This window comes from Nomascus leucogenys, chromosome X, assembly GCF_006542625.1.
Source record: "Nomascus leucogenys isolate Asia chromosome X, Asia_NLE_v1, whole genome shotgun sequence".
NCBI classification, from domain to species: domain Eukaryota; kingdom Metazoa; phylum Chordata; class Mammalia; order Primates; family Hylobatidae; genus Nomascus; species Nomascus leucogenys.
In genome coordinates, this window is record NC_044406.1 from 139110011 (window position 1) to 139128526 (window position 18516).

Below are 18516 nucleotides of genomic sequence, written 5' to 3' on the forward strand. Positions count from 1 at the left end.
GATTACAGGCACGAGCCACCATGCCCGGCTAAAAATCTGGGTTTTCAGAGACATCAGTGAAAATAAAGACTGAATGTTTTTCCCATCCAAGGTCACAGACGCCACTGAATTCTCAACCGAAGTTGGAGGCCTTGGTCTAGAAAGATACATATCAAAAAATTTTTTTTTTTTTTTTTTTTTTTTTTTTTTTTTTTGAGACAGAGTCTCGCTCTGTCGCCCAGGCTGGAGCGCAGTGGTGCAATCTCGGATCACTGCAAGCTCCGCCTCCCGGGTTCACGCCATTCTCCTGCCTCAGCCTCTCCGAGTAGCTGGGACTACAGGCGCCCGCCACCACGCCCGGCTAATTTTTTTTGTATTTTTAGTAGAGACGGGGTTTCACCGTGGTCTCGATCTCCTGACCTCGTGATCCGCCCGCCTCGGCCTCCCAAAGTGCTGGGATTACAAGCGTGAGGCACCGCACCCGGCGATACATATCAAATATTAACAGCAGTTTTTTTTTTTTTGATAGTGGAATCGCCAGAGTGATTCTATTTTGTTTTATGATATTTTTGTAGAGACAGGGTCTCAATATGTTGCTTAGGCTGGTCTTGAACTCCTGGGCTCAAAAGATCCTCCCACCTTGGCCTCCCAAAGTGCTGGGATTACAGGCGTGAGCCACGGCATGCCTGGCCTAATTTTTTATCTTTGTACCTATACACATTTTCAAAGTTTTCTACAATGATGTTTTACAATTAAAATTTATAAGAGCTTAATAAATACTATGTATTTGTTTGTCTTAAATAACCTGGAAGGATGACTAGGACATTTTATACAACTGATTACAGATGTTCAACCTTCTATAACTACTTAAGTGTTATGATGACTCTAATCATTCCCATGTTCTTACAAGCCAAGAAAAAAACTCACTAGAATTATTTATTCTGGAGTTAAAAAGAACAAAAAAACAAACTGTCACAACTGCAGACATTTGTCTATTTTTTTGCCAAGTGTAATTCCAAAAACAGCTGAAAATATTAGAACAAATTAGTACTTAATATGGACTAATACCTTCTGCTGTTTACAAAAACACAAAACCCAGAAGCACACGGAAACTTGTATTTTAAAAATAAGTTATTGTGTGTAGAAAGACTTAAAATACAACTTATCAAAGTAATGCCAAAACTTACATACCACCAGACAAGGGGCTTTAATGCTTTCTTTATTTTTATTTTTTTGAGACAGAGTCTCACTCTGTTGCCTAGACTAGAGTGCAGTGGCTCGATCTCTGCTCACTGCAACCTCCACCTCCTGGGTTCAAGCAATTCTCCTGCCTCAGCCTCACGAGTAGCTGGGATTACAGAAGCGTGCCACCATGCCTGGCTAATTTTTGTATTTTTAGTAGAGATGGGGTTTCACTATATTGGCTAGGCTGGTCTTGAACTCCTAACCTCAAGTGATCCACCCGCCTCGGCCTTCTAAAGTGCTAGGAATATAGGCGTGAGCCACCACACCCGGCCGAAAATGCTTTAATGTTTTAAAAGATGAGTCATACATAGAAAGTAAGCACATGCTCGAAAGTGCTCAAGTTCAAGTTTTAGCAGCAATGTGGAATGCTGCAAAAGAGACAGGGACACAGAGAAATGTGCATATCTCAGAAGCGTACTTTGCTTTCTTTCAAATCTAAAAATAAAACCTTTGGACTGCCCTATTAATAAATCTAGAAAATGGATGCTTTTTTTGTGGAAAGCTTTCTCAAACATGGAAATAAAAATATCTTCTTCTCGGTTAACAGGACTAAAGGATGTAAACATAAACCAGATGCCAATCCTTGTTTCTCTACAATCCCCTTCTCCCTCATGGCTCTGGACAGGCTTCTATTGTAAAACTATTTCTATGGCACAAGGAGACATATCAAATGAATGAACATTGGTCTGCACGGAGCAACACAGACCAGGTTCAAAAGTCAAATGTTGAGTGAAAAGAGTAAGTTGTAGGATGTTCCATATAGTAGGATATCATCCAGTAAATTTGCAAATCACTTTATTCCATGTTGTCATGTGTAATACAATAAAAACCTTGCATGGGGAGTATCTCGGTGACCTTTAGGGGACAGGCCACCTTGGGGAAGCAGGGCAGACAGAGAGTGCAACCACAGGGCTGGGAATTCAGCTGAATCCGTCCTATTTGGGTTCCATAGTAAGAGGGCTGACAGGAATACGACCAACTGCTAACATTTCCTAAGTCTGGGTGAAAAGTACCCAAATAGCTACTACTTGAGCTGAGCGTAGAGGCCAGGAAGGAAGAGGGCGGGGGAAGACTACGGGAAGACAGGACCTTAGAATGACGCCAGGAATGGTGGAAGAGCTGACAGCATGGAGGAAGAGCTGGGAACAGGGCTTAGGGCCCACCTCCTGAGCCTAGGCTTGGGGAGTTACAGCAGTGCTGTCCACAGGGGCTCATCAGAGTGGACCTGGTACTTGACAAGACAGGAGTCAGCTTGCTCACACACTGCTTCCTTTACCATCAAAGTCTTATGTAAAAATAAAAAATAAAAAATCAGTAGAACTAAGCAGTGCACTTTGTACCATAGCTGACTCCCATTCCATGCAAGCTCCTGACCTTCTCACAGCCCAGCACTTTCGTGCATTAGTCAATGAACTGTGCTGGAGAAGATGATGCCTGTTCCCATGAGTCTCTCAGGTCTCCTGGGGCAGAAGTGAAGGGAAAGAAGGTTCCATGAAGAGACCTGGAGTGGAGTGGGAGCCCCAGGGGCTCAGTGGATAGGGTGGGGTGGAAAAGGACAGCATAGACGGGCAGAGCACCTCATGCTGCTTTCTGGGGCCCAGGGAACATCTAAGAGTGTGATGGGACCTGGAAAGAAAGCTGAGCCTGGCCGGGCGCGGGGGCTCTCGCCTGTAATCCCAGCACTTTGGGAGGCCGAGGCAGGTGGATCACCTGAGGTCAGGAGTTCGAGACCAGCCTCGCCAACATGGTGAAACTCCGTCTCTACTAAAAATACAAAAATTAACCGGGCATGGTGGTGGGCGCCTGTAATCCCAGCTACTTGGGAGGCTAAGGCAGGAGAATCGCTTGAACCCTGGAGGTGGGGGTTGCAGTGAGCCGAGATCGTGCCATTGCACTCCAGCCTGGGTGACAGAGTGAGACTCCGTCTCAAAAAAAAAAAAAAAAAAAAAAAAAAAAAAAAAAGAAAAATACTCCTCTCCACGTCCTGGCCTCATCTTCACACACTGGACTCTCTGAACGGGCCTGAGAGATTCTCTCCTGTCAGAGCCTCTACACATGCTGGTCCTTCCAAAAGACTTATGCATCTCTCCCCACTGATGCTTTGTCCTTGACCTAGCTAATGTTTCCTTATTGTTCGGGTCTTAGATGCCATTTTTCAAAGAAGTCTCCTCCCTGACCTACCTCCCAATTCTTGGTAGGATCTCCTCTGATTTTTATTTGCTCCCTTAGTGGCTGGAACTTCTCTCCATCACAGAAGTTGGCCTCTGTAAAGTCATAGCCCATTTGCCTGTCTGTACCTCCCATTAGACCAGAAGATTGCTGAGGGTAGGATAGTTTCCAGCAGCTAGCACAGTAACTGACACATAATAAATGCTCAACTAGTACAGCTTAAAAAAGTACTGCTATATAAAGAGTTCAACAGTCACAGAACAACGAAGCAACCACAGCCTGTTCCTGAATACTTCTAGGATACCTCTTATGCATATTACAGCACGAAAGAGGCAGAAGGTCCAGCAGCAGAGGGAGATTCTCCAACCCCGCGTACCAAGGAACTACCACAACCTAGAATGGTCCCAAAATAAAAATGCTCCACTTTCTTCAAGGTTCACAAACAAGAACTGGCTGAAGTTCCCCTTGTCAAGTAAAAAGGTCCTTCCCTCACATGCCCTACTCAGATGAGGTCACTTTTGATGAAATGGAAGTTTCCAAAGTTTTGCTTTCTAGTGCTAACTGCTAAAAACTTCTTCCTAGCCTAACAGCTCTGTGATCTCTACAAATAGTATTGCAGTGATAAATTTGTATGCTTATCTACTCATACGCAACTTTTTCTTTAATAGTCTGCAATTAAAAGGCTACTCTTGTCAGGCTCCATGGCCCATGGTTGTAATCTCAGCACTCTGGGGGGCCAAGGCAGGAGGATTACTCAAGCCCAAGGAGTTGAAGACCAGCCTGGGCAACACAGTGAAACCCTGTGTCTACCAAAAATAAAAATAAAAAATTTAGCCAGGCATGGTGGCACATCCCTGTAGTCCTAGCTACAAGAGAGCCTGAGGTGGGAGGATCACATGAGCCCCGCAGTTCAAGGCTGCAGTAAGCTATGATCATGCTGTTGCACTCCAGCCTGGGTAATGGAGTGGGATCCCGTCTCTAAAAATAAATTTAAAAAAATAAGTAAAAAATTTAAAAACTGGTTAAATAAATTGTGGTACATCCATAATAGACTATTTAAACCCAACCCTTAAAAAGAATGATACGGTTCTGTATGAACTGATTCTAAATAATCTACAGGATACATTAAAATAAACAAATATGCACAATATTTTATGGTACGTGTAAAAACACAACGCCCACATACCCTTGTGTATTTATACACACATGTAAAATAGATACACAAACCTAAACACACAAAAATATGTCCAATAGAGACAAAGAGTAGAATAGTAGTTGCCAGAGGTTGGGGTGGGGGGAAGGGGAGAAGTGGGAGTTAGTGTTTAATAGGTATGAAATTTCAGTTTTGCAAGACGAAAGGTTGTAGAGATGGATGGTAGTAATGGCTGTACAACAATGTGAATGTACTCAGTGCCACTGAACTGTACAGTCAAGATGATTAAAACTGTAAATTGTTATAGATATAGATGTAGATATAGATATAGATATATAGATATAGATTTTTTTGAGACGGAGTCTCGCTCTGTCACCCAGGCTGGAGTGCAGTGGGGGGATCTCGGCTCACTGCAAGCTCCGCCTCCCGGTTTCATGCCATTCTCCTGCCTCAGCCTCTCCCAAGTTGCTGGGACTACAGGCGCCCGCCACTACGCCCGGTTAATTTTTTGTATTTTTAGTAGAGACGGGGTTTCACCGTGTTCGCCAGGATGGTCTCGATCTCCTGACCTCGTGATCCGCCCGCCTCAGCCTCCCAAAGTGCTGGGATTACAAGCGTGAGCCACCGCAACCGGCCTGTTACATATATTTTATAATAAAAATTTAATACACGGGTACACACACGCTTTTTTTTTTGAGATGGAGTCTCATTCTGTCACCAGGCTGGAGTGCAGTGGCACGATCTCAGTTCACTGCAACCTCTGCCTCCCAGGTTCAAGCGATTCTCCTCCCTCAGCCTTCCAAGTAGCTGGGACTACAGGCGCCCACCACCGTGCCCCGCTAATTTTTTGTATTTTTAGTAGAGATGGGGTTTTACCATGTTGGCCAAGATGGTCTCGATCTCTTGACCTCATGATCCACCCACCTCCGCCTCCCAAAGTGCTAGGATTACAGGTGTGAGCCACCGTGCCCGGCCACTTTTTTTTTTTTTTTTTAAAGAAACTGCTAATAGTGGCTGCCTCCAGGGAAAGAAATGAATGTTTGGGGCAGGGTAGCAGAGAGACTTTACAATATAACTCTTTTTTTTTTTTTTTTGAGACGGAGTTCCACTCTTGTCGCCCAGGCTGGAGTGCAATGGCATGATCTTGGCTCACTGCAACCTCTGCCTCCCGGGTTCAGGTGATTCTCCTGCCTCAGATTCCCAAGTAGCTGAGACTACAGGCGCGCACCACCATGCCTGGCTAATTTTTGTATTTTTAGTGGAGACGGGGTTTCACCATGTTGGCCAGGCTAGTCTCGAATTCCTGACCTCAAGTGATCCACCCGCCTCAGCCTCCCAAACTGCTGGGATTACAGGCGTGAGCCACCATGCCCAGCCCCATATAACTTTTTTCTATTATTATTTTTTTTTGAGACGGAGTCTCGCTCTGTCACCCAGGCTGGAGTGCAATGGCACAATCTTGGCTCACTGCAACCTCTGCCTCCTGGGTTCAAACGATTCTTCTGCCTCAGCCTCCCGAGTAGCTGGATTACAGGTGCATACCACCACGCCCGGCTAATTTTTGTATTTTTAGTAGAAATGACGTTTCGTCATGTTGGCTAGGCTGGTCTCGAACTCCTGACCTCAGGTGATCCACCCACCTCAGCCTCCCAAAGTACTGGGATTACAGGCATGAGCCACTGTGCCTAGCCCCGTATAACTTTTTATACCACCTTTTTAATTCCGTATTGTCCATCTAACTGTTCAAAAAATCATTAAAAAAACCCCAGCCTTATACAAGAAGTCTTTTCCTTAATCGTATCATTTATTCTATCCCTCTTCCTTTAAGTAAAAAATACTTTCAATCAAAATCAGAATTCGACTTCAGCTTTGAAGGTATTTACTAGATTCAAATAATTCAATTTACAAAAATTACACTTGCTACCCTAAGAATATATTCACTAAAAGCCTTTTCTTTCTTTCTTTTTTTTTTTTTTTAAAGAGACAGTGTCTTACTCTAAAGAACGAGGCTGCCTAGGCTGGAGTACAGCAGTACAGTGGTGTGATGATGGCTCACTGTAGCCTAAAACTCCTGGGCGCATGGGATCCTCTCACCTCATCCTCCCGAGGAGCTGGGACTAGAGGCATGAGCCACCACGCCCGGCCCCTCTCTTTATTTTTATCAGGTGTTACAGAAAAGCTTCAAAATCATCATAGAATTATCATTTTTTTTGTTTTTGTTTTTTTTTTTTTGAGACGGAGTCTCGCTCTGTCGCCCAGGCTGGAGTGCAGTGGCGCAATCTCGGCTCACTGCAAGCTCCGCCTCCCGGGTTCACGCCATTCTCCTGCCTCAGCCTCTCCGAGTAGCTGGGACTACAGGCGCCCGCCACCACGCCCGGCTAATTTTTTTGTATTTTTAGTAGAGACGGGGTTTCACCGTGGTCTCGATCTCCTGACCTCGTGATCCGCCCGCCTCGGCCTCCCAAAGTGCTGGGATTACAAGCGTGAGCCACCGCGCCCAGCCAGAATTATCATTTTTACCAGTACAAAGCTTTTATTGCATCCCAACCAAGCTAAGATGAATACAGAATTGTTTCAACAGAAAAAAGTTACCATTATCATAATTCAAGACAAAAATCAGCCCGCAATTACATGAGTTGGAAAACAAACTACTCTTATGTCACAGTCTACCCTAAAGCTCCAACTTATATCAGAATTTAAAACACACACACATATACAAAACCCTGAGGATTCCTCCTCATTTATGTAAAACCTACTTTTGTGATGATCTGCTATTTTCTTGAGTCTTCTGGAATGAACACTGTAGCCCCACCCCCGGATAAGGAGAAGATACCACTTCTAGGGTTCAGCACTGCCCCTGGCTTGAAGCAGATGCTCAAATATTTGTTGGGTGAATGAACGGTTGTCTGCTGACAGGGCTGCCATCAAGCCTCATAAAGAAAAAATTCAGAAAAAAGCAACTTTATAGAGAAAATAGGAAAAAGTTTAAGAGATATTTTGCTCTCTTGAAGAAATCAGCATTTGTTAAAGGTGAAGACTGGATTGACTGGTTCACCAAGTGGCTTAGACACAACTGACTAAGTGGGCTATACCTTATCCCACCCCCAAGTTAAAATTTTTTTTTTTAATCACAGGAAAAACACAGGGCAACTTAACTATAAAATTATTATTTTTATTTATTTATTTTTGAGACAGAGCCTCACTCTATCACCCAGGCAGGAGTGCAGTGGCATGATCTTGGCTCACCAAAACTTCTGCCTCCTGGGTTCAAGCGATTCTCCTGCCTCAGTCACCCCAGTAGCTGAGATTACAGGCGCCCGCCACCACGTCTGGCTAATTTTTCTATTTTTAGTAGAGACGGGATTTCACCATCTTGGCCAGGATGGTCTTGAACTCTTGACCTCAGGTGATCCACCCACCTCAGTCTCCCAAAGTGCTGGGATTACAGGCATGAGCCACCGCATCTGGCCCTTTGGTATGTATCAAATACATATGTATGAATATAATACATCATCAGGTTTTTTAGGAAGAAAATATAGATGACTATTGATCTGTTAAGAGTAGGAAAGGATTTCCTGGCAGGGCGTGGTGGCTCATGCCTGTAATCCCAGCACTTTGGGAGGCAAAGGCGGGCAGATCACAAGGTCAGGAGATCGAGACCAGCCTGGCTAACATGGTGAAACCCCGTCTCTACTAAAAATACAAAAAAATTAGCCGGGTGTAGTGGCGGGCGCCTGTAGTCCCAGCTACTCAGGAGGCTGAGGCAGGAGAATGGAATGAACTCGGGAGGCGGAGCTTGCAGTGAGCCAAGATCGCGCCACTGCACTCCAGCCTGGGCGACAGAGCGAGACTCCGTCTCAAAAAAAGAAAAAACAAAACAAAAAAAACTCCTCCTGTTAATTACAACACAAAAAGTACACAGTTTAGTCTTAGAAGACTTAGAAGGATCTACATTAAGCTATTAACAGCGGTTATTCTGGGTAGTGGGAGCAGAGACTAAGCGGGGAGCTTTCATTTTTTTACCTGATACTTTTTTTTTTTTTTTTTGAGATAGAGTCTCACTCTGTCACCCAGGCAGGAGTGCAGTGGTGTGATCTTGGCTCACTGCAACCTCCGCCTCCCAAGTTCAAGTGATTCTCCTGCCTCGGCCTTCCGAGTAGCTGGGACTACACGCTCGAGCCACCACAGCCAGCTAATTTTTGTATTTTTAATAGAGACGGGGTTTCGCCATGTTAGCCAGGCTGGTCTCGAACTCCTGACTTCAGGTGATCCACCCGCCTAGGCCTCCCAAAGCGCTGGGATTACAGGCATGAGCCACGTTGCCCAGCCCTACCTGATGAATTTTTAAGTGGTTTGATTTTTCTATAAATCCATGTACTATTTTAGTAATTCTTTAAAAAGTAAAAGAAGAAAAATAGGTATCAAGCATTTATCTACTAAAGACAGGTACTGTCCTTTGAGAATTCCCTCAAAAGTTATTTGAAGCTCAAATGGCTACATCTTTCCCATTCATAAGTAATAAGATATTTTTTAAATCTCCTCTTTCTATATTTCTTTTTAAAAGTTTATTTTCAATTAGCTTCCTCAGGTTGAACTCTCTGTACATTTCTTAGGAGAAACTGTATGGTGTCAACACTGCCTGTTTTATAACATCCATTCGTAATCTGTAATCTGAGAAAAAGACTCGTCGTAAAAACCCAAACCATGCTCCAGGCCTAACATCTTCCAGAAGAAACCCATTCACTGCCCATATTACATTTAGTCCACACAATTTCTGAGACAAAGCACAAAGCACTAGCCATACAACTCCCACCAGCATAAATACGTGGAGTACAAAGAATGTCCTGTCAGCTGGGCCCAGAGCACACCCCGCAGCAGTAAAAGAGAATGACAATTTGAGTCACAGGATCAGGAGCAGAATCAAATTTGGGACTTGAGGCAGTGTGATGCTCTTCTGCTCTTTGCTTCCTTCCACACCTTCTATTCTCCTTCAGCCAAACCTTGCCCTCACATAATCCCTAAGCAGGCTATTTCTTATGGATGTCTACAACAGCTTCACACTGAGGTGTCAGAAACCACTAGAGAGACACAACAAAGTACGACTTAGGGTCTCAGTTGGAATCACAATGGCTGCATATGTGAAAATTCACATTTTTGCTTAGGGGAAAAAAATGGGAAAATTCGACTGGAACATTCTGCTTTACTACACAGAAGTTCTGAAATCCACATGTCAAAACATCAAATGCAGAGTGACCACTAATCAAAAAGACAAAACAAAACAACAACAACAACAACAACAACAAAAAACAGCTTGAGATGTCGAGCTTGAAGGTTGAGAAATTAAGGAACCATTCATTTTTACAAAACTAAAGTCCACACAATGGTGCCAAGTAGTTCAAACTGCAGCTGATACAGCACCTGAGTGTCCGACCTAGAATGACTTGGGCCCCCAGCTCTTTACAAAGTACTCATCCTCCTCTAGAGTCCCAAGAACCAGATGTATATCTGGGTACTCTCTTCAGTTACCATGGGAGGAGTGTAGCAAGCACATGACATTAGCCATGGCCCCCGGTGTTCTGAGACAGCTTTCAGGAGGATGTCCTTCTAGGGAACCAGCCATATACCAGTTCCCGTATCTGAAAATGCATTACCACTGCTCACTAATGTTGACCACTAAGCCATTTACCCCAAACCGAAGCAAACACATGCTGAAGACCGCTAAGGCAACAGCAGCAGCGCAAAAGGGCTCAGTGCAAGCGCTCTCAGCTCAGCTGACCTGCTTCAAGGTGAACTGAAGTTGCAGATCACCAGTTCCGGCTCTAATCTGACACCCGCCCCCAGATCACGCTGTGGCGACCAAGTAACCCTACACACACTGACCTTTCAGGGCTCAGGGAAGTGACTTTTTTTTATTATATGGCACAGTTTGGCACAGTTATGTCTTTAGTCTTTGGGGTACTTTTATACTGTCCAAGAGTAGTATATTTTTTTCCTCTTTTCCTTTTTTTTTTTTTAAAAAAAAAAAAACAGATGGCCAAACCAGGACATATACTAAAAAAAAAAAAAGGAAGGTTACTTACCTGAGCCCTAACATCCCAGCTACCATGGAATCCTGTTGGAGCTGGTCTACAGAAGCAAGGTGTATTCTGGGGAGTCACATGTCACATCAAAGCAGGAACTGGTGAGTCTGTATTTTTATGGAGCCTAAAACAAAGAAAATTGTAAGTTGAAAGCCCCCATTGAGCTGCACGACCTTTTTCCCAGGGCTATTTGGGACATTTTGAAGATAAACACATAGACAAAGTACTATGCTATTTCCCAGCTTACCTAGCTAGAAACAAAGGATAAGCTGCAAATTACTGGCACGTAACACACAGTGCTAAAATAAAGGAAAGATTCATGCTTGTTAGAATCAACACTATCACAAGTCTTGTCACCTCTAGGGGACACTTCCACACTACAAAAGCATACCATGAGTGGTGATTTCTGGCAAGTACTTCTTCTATCACGTCACACAGAAATTCTCAGGGAAGAATACATGTTTAAGAGAATAGGCAACATCAAAATACCATCCCTGAAAGAACACATGGAACCTAGAGGCAGTCTCCCTTCTTTTTCAAGCAGCTGAATGAAGTTGCAATGAGCTGCTGTAACAACATCACGTAAAGGGGCTTTAATCCTGAGAGAAAAAATCAGCACCAAGGGAAACCAAGTGCTCTGGGAGACCCAACGCCATCATCCAAAACATGCAAGTCTATTTCAGGGCAATCAGTTTTAAGCCTCTCAGATCAGTCAATCTCGATGTTCAACAAACTCAGTTATTAGTTTGAAAGTTTCTCTTTTTCTTTTGAGCACATGTTCAAAAAAGGACTTTTGTCAGTACCCTTTTTGTCATTAAGATAACCATCATTTCCTAGTTAAAGCCTAAACTGCCCCATATTAATTAGCTAATTTCTGATACTATGCTGGCCCAAGAGTAGCACTTTTATAAGCTAAAAACAAAAGCTCAGAGCATACAACTTAGAGACTATTCACACAATTACTCATGTAATCAAACCCAGAAGAAGGGCAACACCAACCAAGTCTTTTACTGGTCTGTTGCTGCTCTATATCTACCAGGATGGTACCTAAAATTATCTTTTGAGGTTCAGTGAGGCCTCATAATTCCCTTAAACAGTCAAGTCATAGAATACTTTGAAATCCCAGAAGTCAAGTTCATAGTACTACTCGGCTAGCTATATAATAAAAACCAAACTGGTATCCTGGCTAGGAGGCCCTGGAAAAGTCACAACTTCTCAAGGACACAAGTTTTTTTTGTTTGTAAACTGATGGTGCTGGACTAAGAATCCTTCTAGTTCTTAAAGTTTAAGATAATTAACTTAAGATTTCATGTCAAAAAGAAAAGAGCCAGAGGCTGGGCGCGTGGCTCACGCCTGTAATCCCTGCACTTTGGGAGGCTGAAGCGGGTGGATCACAAGGTCAGGAGTTCAAGACCAGCCTGGCCAAGATGCTGAAACCCCATCTCGACTTAAAAAAAAAAAAAAGATTAGCTGGGCGTGGTGGCAGGTGCCTGTAATCCCAGCTACTTGGGAGGCTGAGGCAGAGAACTGCTTGAGCCTGGGAGGCAGAGGTTGCAGTGAGCTGAGATCGTGCCACTGCACTCCAGCATGGGTGACAGAGCGAGACTGTCTCAAAAAAAAAAGAAAGAAAGAAAGAAAGAAAAGAGTCAGAAAATAAGAGCAGTTTGTGAAATCTAAAAAAAAAAAAGTTAATATATATACATAAAACACCCCTAGCTCTTAGGCAAGGAAGACAAGTGCATCCTTACTAAGGCTTGGTCCTGTCAACTTCAGAGGCAATAATGAGAGCCCAGACTACAGTGTCTACAGTAACTGCAAAACAGCCACACAGCACAGCGGGGACACATTCACATGCCAGCAGACCCAGCATACATGTACTTGAAGAAGTTATAAGACTCAGGCTTTATTTTCTAACAAAATGGTCATTCCCCCTTTGATGTGGGGGTGGGGGTGGGGATGCCCTGCCCACCCCCCAATTCCGGCTCCCACTCAGTTATCCCACATACCATACATACCATCAAAGTATTTAAGCAATGGCATGCAAACCAAGCTTTCGACAGGAGAAGGTTTCTTGCAAGAGAAAGGCAGAAGAGAACAGGTAAAAGCAGAAGAGCACAACTTCTACTTAAGTCCAAAGAAGAGGGACCTGTTCACATCTTGTCCTACCCGGAATGATGCACACGCACAGGGGCTTGCCGGGACAGCAGTAGTTTCACTGGAAAGCGCTGGTATGGAGGCACCGAGGACAAGGTCCTTCCATCGCAGCGGTGATAACGCTCTACCCAAGAAAAAAAGATTGCGTCTGCCAGCCACGCAAGACTGGTCTGCAAGGATGTCACCACAGCAGAGGGCAGGGAAAACAAGCAGGTGTCCTGCCACACTCTTTGGGACTGGCCAGTCTAGGAGTGTGCTTTACCCCACGCACTGAAAACACTGGTTACTAGAAATATCAAACATTTCCTGTGATTCTCTCCTCCTCCAAGATAACTCGGGCAGCTTGAGAACAAGCTGCTCTTAGCTAATTAAAAGATTTCTGCTGATATTAACCTTTATAAAAGATTTCAGGTTCCAGGACACGTCATTTATCATGCAGAGTCCCAAGCAGGTACATTAGCAGTGGAAACCAGGCTCCAATAAGGAACTAACAATTTTATCTCTGTTGTTCTTTATTTTAGGTTAAAGAAATGAACTTCTCGTTCCATCTCCACATGGGAGGAATGTTCTGGAGGGGGTAACAGCCTATTAAACTCATCTAGCCAGTTTTGTTTTTTTTTTTTTTTCATACTCCACAGCTTGCCTCCCTACCCCACTAGACTAGATTGCACAGAGGCAGGGCAGGCACGGGAAACGACTCTGGTTGGAAATTACAAACATATACACACAGAATGCAAGCACCATAACCCTTTGAATACACAGTGGTTTGTGCCTTGCCCCAGACCTACCTAAGGATTTAAACAGCACAGAAGTCGGAGTTTGGCTGACTGCATGACACTCTTCTATCAATCGGGTAAAACAAAGACCCAGTACTCTAAGCTTAAAGCATTCCACGCAAAATTTTAGTAACAGGCAATAGGAAGGTGTGATAGGCCAGTGCTAACAAGAAAGCCACAGATGGGTTTCTTTGAGCTGTTAGGACACTGGAAAGGGCTGGTATGGAAGCCCAATGGAGCCATTAAGACAATGGAAAAGGAGGTACCCCTCCACCAGGCACTTTGCAGAGAAAACTATACTCTGGAAGCTGCCTGCACTGTTGAAAGGGCTAGACGTATGATAAACAGCTAACCGGAGGGGCACCCGAGGAGACAAACTGCCAACTATGAAGAAGAAAGCAGAGACCTCAACTTGTCACGTCTCAACCTCAGATGTACAAACTTTGGGATCGTCAAGTGAGGCTCGTGTGTCTGCCTGGAGATATGACTGTATTCCAGTGATCAGCCACCTAGCTGACCTGCCACGAATGGGTGACCTGTGGTGACTTACTTTAATCAACTGTAGTACTTCTAGATTGATTGGGTGATTTAAGGTTCTGACATATTCAGGTAAGAAAATAAAAGCAAGTGTTTCCTAGACTTCCTCACTGGGATTTGAAATAGAAATCCTGAAAAGCCCATAAATAAGCCTATTTCCCTAAATCTTTGGTGGAAATTCCCAAAAGATTAAAAAATCCAGACCCTGTCTTATTATAGGGGCCCAGCAGATTTCAAAAGACTCAAGAGGTCAGCTTAATCTGGTTATTAACTGAAATTGCTGAGATACTGATGAACATTCCAGCCACGGAGCCCAAAATTCTCTAGAGTAACAATTACCTATTAGTGCAATGTTACTACCGAGGCCGTATATGCTTCATTTTTACAGTATAACAAAATGCCTAAAACTTATGAGAGTCCTACAACGTCTAAGCCACTCAGTATCACATCCAAGTAGGTAAGGTTCCTGGATCACCAACCAACCCCTGAATTCGATCCTGTTATCTCACAGTCTGGGGTACTGATCCCGCACAGCAGAGACACAACGTGTGAAAGGCTCGGCAGAGCCCATTCCTGTTCCTGGAAAAATAACCAGAAGCACACATCTGCCTGACCATGAGTCAGGAATATCAATTTTGTGGTGGAGCCCATTTCTGCTGTGACCAACCCACACCCGAACACACTCACAACAGAAGCAACCGCCACAGAGCAATTCCAGACTGAGCTTTTTCCCCCTCGGGGTCCATACTTAGCAATGTCATAAACAGTCTCCCCTGCGAGAGCAATCCTTTTAAACTCTTCATAATGACCTTAAGTCTTTAGTGTAAAACCACAGAAACGTTGCCACTGCCATATAAGAGTCATCTGAGTTTCAGTTTGGGTGATTCGGTCATGACCAAACTGAACAGAGAATAACCTTTCAGGCACAATGAACAGGAGCCACAGCGTCGCGATGAACTTGCCCCATCTGGTACCGGTGATCCCGAGCGCTCCAGGGCGATGAGAGCCCGTTACCTACTATGTCCCACTCCACTTATGTAACTGGAAGATCGCCGGCGAAGGGGAGGGTAGGATGGGAGGGTGCTCACATTCCGAGGCCACAGCACTCCAAAGAACCTCTGAGCACCCTGGGGACACGCTCGCACCTTAGAGCCTCAGGCGCGGAAGAGCCTCGGGTGCTGCTGGACGCACAGTCCCCTACCCACGGCTCCTGATGGGAACTATAACCACCTCTTTATGATGAGTTGTGGGACCCAGAACACAGTGTCTACTCCCTTTTGCGGATAATAATCCCCACCTACTTGTTCCTGCTAGATGGGGAAAGGAGCCGGTGGACCTACTCGTTCGCGGGGGGTAGCGGGGGCCAGAAATTCACGGAATGGGCGAGAAGGAGGGGGAGGCAAAGCCCAGAGATGGGGGTGAGAGCTCAGGAGCCCTTGTGGCGCACTCTCCCGACGGGAGGCGAAGTGCGCACGCGCGTCGGTGGGGGGGCCGAGTAACGGGAGAGGGGGCGCGCGAGGGAGGGAGAGGGGAGAGCGCGATCCAGGGAGAGGCCGGGGCCGCGGGCGCGCGACGGCGCCGCGGCCCTAAACCCCGAGAAGGGCAGGAGCGCGCGCAGCCCCGACAGGCGAAGCCCCGGCGACAGGGGCGCCCGCGGGGCCGGGGGCCGGGATGCGCGCCGAGGGCGGGAGGAAGAGGGGCGTCAGGCGAAGGCGGCTCCAGGGAGGCCGCGCCGAGGACGGTCACCCGCGAGCACGGGTGACGGGCCGAGGGGAGAGTCGCCACCGGCGGCGGGAGGGGGGAGGGTAGAGAGGAGGGACGCCATCCGCCAGCCGTGTCGTCCGACCCCGCGGGCCCCTCCCGCGCCACGTCCCGCCCCTGACCCCCGCCCCCCGGCAAGGGTCCCCGCCCGCGGCCACGGCGGTCCCACTCACAGTCTCTCCTCCTCGCCTCCTCCTCCTCCTCCGCTCGGCGCGGCGGCGGCGGCGGCGGCCATTTTCCGGACGGCTTTTACCACAGCCCTCTCTCCGAGAGGAGGGAGCGCGCGCGCCGCCGACGCCGGGACCCCGCACGGCCGACGTCGCGCCCCGCCCTCTTGGCCGGCCCGCACGCTGCTGCACCTGCGCGCCCGCGCCCCGCCCCCGGCGCCGCTGCGAGCCCGACCGTCATTGGCTGTGATGGCCGGGCTGGGACCGGGGGGGGGGAGTTTCTCAGCGGCGATGCAGTCAATTGGCGGGATTTCCCGTCCATTTCGGCCAGGGAAAAGGGGGCGGACCCCTCCAGCTGTTGATTGGCTGCTTTTGGCCGTCGTTTGGAGAAAAGAGGCGGCTTGGGCGCGGAGGGGCTGGTTTAGTGGGCGGAATTTGAATGTTAAGCATTAATGGACCCTTGCGGATGCTGGGGCAAGTGAAGGCCTAGGCTCGGGACGCCTGTTTGCGCCGCTCTGAAGGGCGATTGACCCTCTGTCCACAGATCACCGAGTGCGCTGCAATAAGCGTTTCACTGCACCCTCATTTTCTCAATATCACCATCTTAGCAGAAGCAGCAAAGTTGCCCACCCTGCAGCCTGACATTGCCCCAGCTGAGGGGTCTTGGTTTCATGAGGCCTACTCAATGCATTATTTCATCCAGAGCCTGCCCGGTGCTCACGCTCTCATAGAGGCGGGGAATAAACTGACAACAAATCCTCAACCCTGGCCTTCGCAGAACTCTGGCGGGGGAAGAGAGTGCATGCCAAGGCCTCGTGACACTTGTCATTGTTGGATCAGATGGTTTGGTGGAGGTGTGAATAAGGGGCAATGTTAGCTCTGCCTGGAAGATATGATTTGGGAGCTGAGATCCAGCAATTTTTCACTTTCCTAGAAGAGTTGATTTGGAGCTGAGATCCAGCAATTGTGTTTTGGGAAAATAAGAGTATGAGAAAACTGTTAGCTAACCAGGTGTTCAGGACAGGAGTGTTTGTTAAGGGGACCTTACCCTGATGCCAGTTATTATCCAATCCATTCAATGATCCTTCTGTTAGTTCTATGCTTAGCAAGAAAACTTGATTCTGATTTGGCTGCCTGCCCCCATTCATTTATTGACTACCTGCTATATGCCAGGCACTCTTCCAGGCTCTGGATGCACGGTACTGAACAGACAGCAAACTAACATTCTTGCCGGGAAGATTCATACTAGCATACAAATAAGTATAATATATCATTTCACATAGTGATAAGGGCTTTGAGAAAGATAAACTAAGAGTGAAGGGGGTGCTATTTAGATATCTACTGGTTTTCACCCTCATTTTACTCTCTCATATGAATATCTGGGGAAAGAACATTCCAGGCAAGTTCAAAGGCCACGAGGAGAGACTATACCTGGCATGTTGGGGACTAACAAGGAAGTCAGTGTTGCTGGAGAGTGGTAGGGAATGTGATTGGAAAGGCAGCCGGGGCCACTGTGAGAACTGGGAGTTCATTCTTCTTTGGGGGGGGGGATGGGGTCTCATTCTGCCACCCAGGCTGCAGTGCAGTGGCGCAATCTTGGCTCACTGCAACGTCCACCCTGAGCTCAAGCGATGCTCCCTCCTCAGCGTCCTAAGTGGCTGGGACCACAGATGCGCACCACCACGCCTGGCTAAGTTTTTGTATTTTTGATAGAGATGGGGGCTCACCATGTTGCCCAGGCTGGTCTCAAACTCCTGAGTTCAAGTGATCCGCCCGCCTCGGACTCCCAAAGTGCTGGGACTACAGGCGTGAGCCACCGCACCCAGCCAGAACCGAGAGTTTATTCTAAGATGAGAAGCCCTCAGAGGATCTTGAGCCAGGAGCTGTCTGATCTATGTTGCAGGTGTAGAGTGGAGAACTGGACGTGATGAAACAAAACTACAGCACAAAGCTAGTTGCAAGGCCCTGGAACAGTCTAGAAGAAAGAGTTGATGGTGGCTTTAACTAGGGTGGTAGCAGTGCAGCTCTGAGAAGTTGTGAGATTCAAGATATGTTTTCAAAACTGAACAAAAGGATTGGATGTGGGGCATAGAGCAAGGGAAGAAACAAGGATGATTCCTGAGATTGGGGCCTGAGCAACTGGGGAAATAAGGGTGCCTTTCACCATAGTGGGGAGAACTACAGGAAAAGTACATTTTCAGAGGTGCAGATCAAGAGTTCTGCTTTGGCTGTATTAAGCTTGGGGTGCCCAGTGGTGTGAAAGTGGAAATGTTGAGTAAGCCATTGGATGTGTGATGCTGAAGTATAGAGATGCAGCTAAAGCAGTCCAAAAGTCATCACGCTGAACATCCAATTCAAGAAGCCATAAAGAAATGACAGAGTAAGCCTGCAAAAGTAGAAGAAAGAAAAATAAGGATGAATAAAACTTAATGAAATAGAAACAAATGATGGAAAGGATTGAGAAAATTTTAAACCTGCTGCTTTTAAAAGCTGAA

General features: G+C 46.4%; 1 protein-coding gene across 3 annotated transcripts in view; it reads right to left on the reverse strand.

Moving 5' to 3' along the window:
* MECP2 (methyl-CpG binding protein 2) overlaps positions 1-16172 on the reverse strand; it is a 75475-nt gene extending 59303 nt beyond the window's left edge. The window contains exons 1-2 of one of the 3 annotated variants that reach the window (XM_030807562.1): positions 16028-16172; positions 10627-10750 (exon numbers count right to left, since the gene is read on the reverse strand). In XM_030807562.1, the coding sequence (XP_030663422.1) occupies positions 10627-10652 (26 nt within the window). In that variant the 5' untranslated portion in view covers positions 10653-10750; positions 16028-16172. Of the gene's footprint in view, positions 1-10626; positions 10751-15238; positions 15396-16027 lie in introns of those variants that run through there. The other 2 variants (XM_030807560.1, XM_030807568.1) reach the window with 2 other exon arrangements.
* Between the last annotated feature and the right edge of the window lie 2344 nt (positions 16173-18516).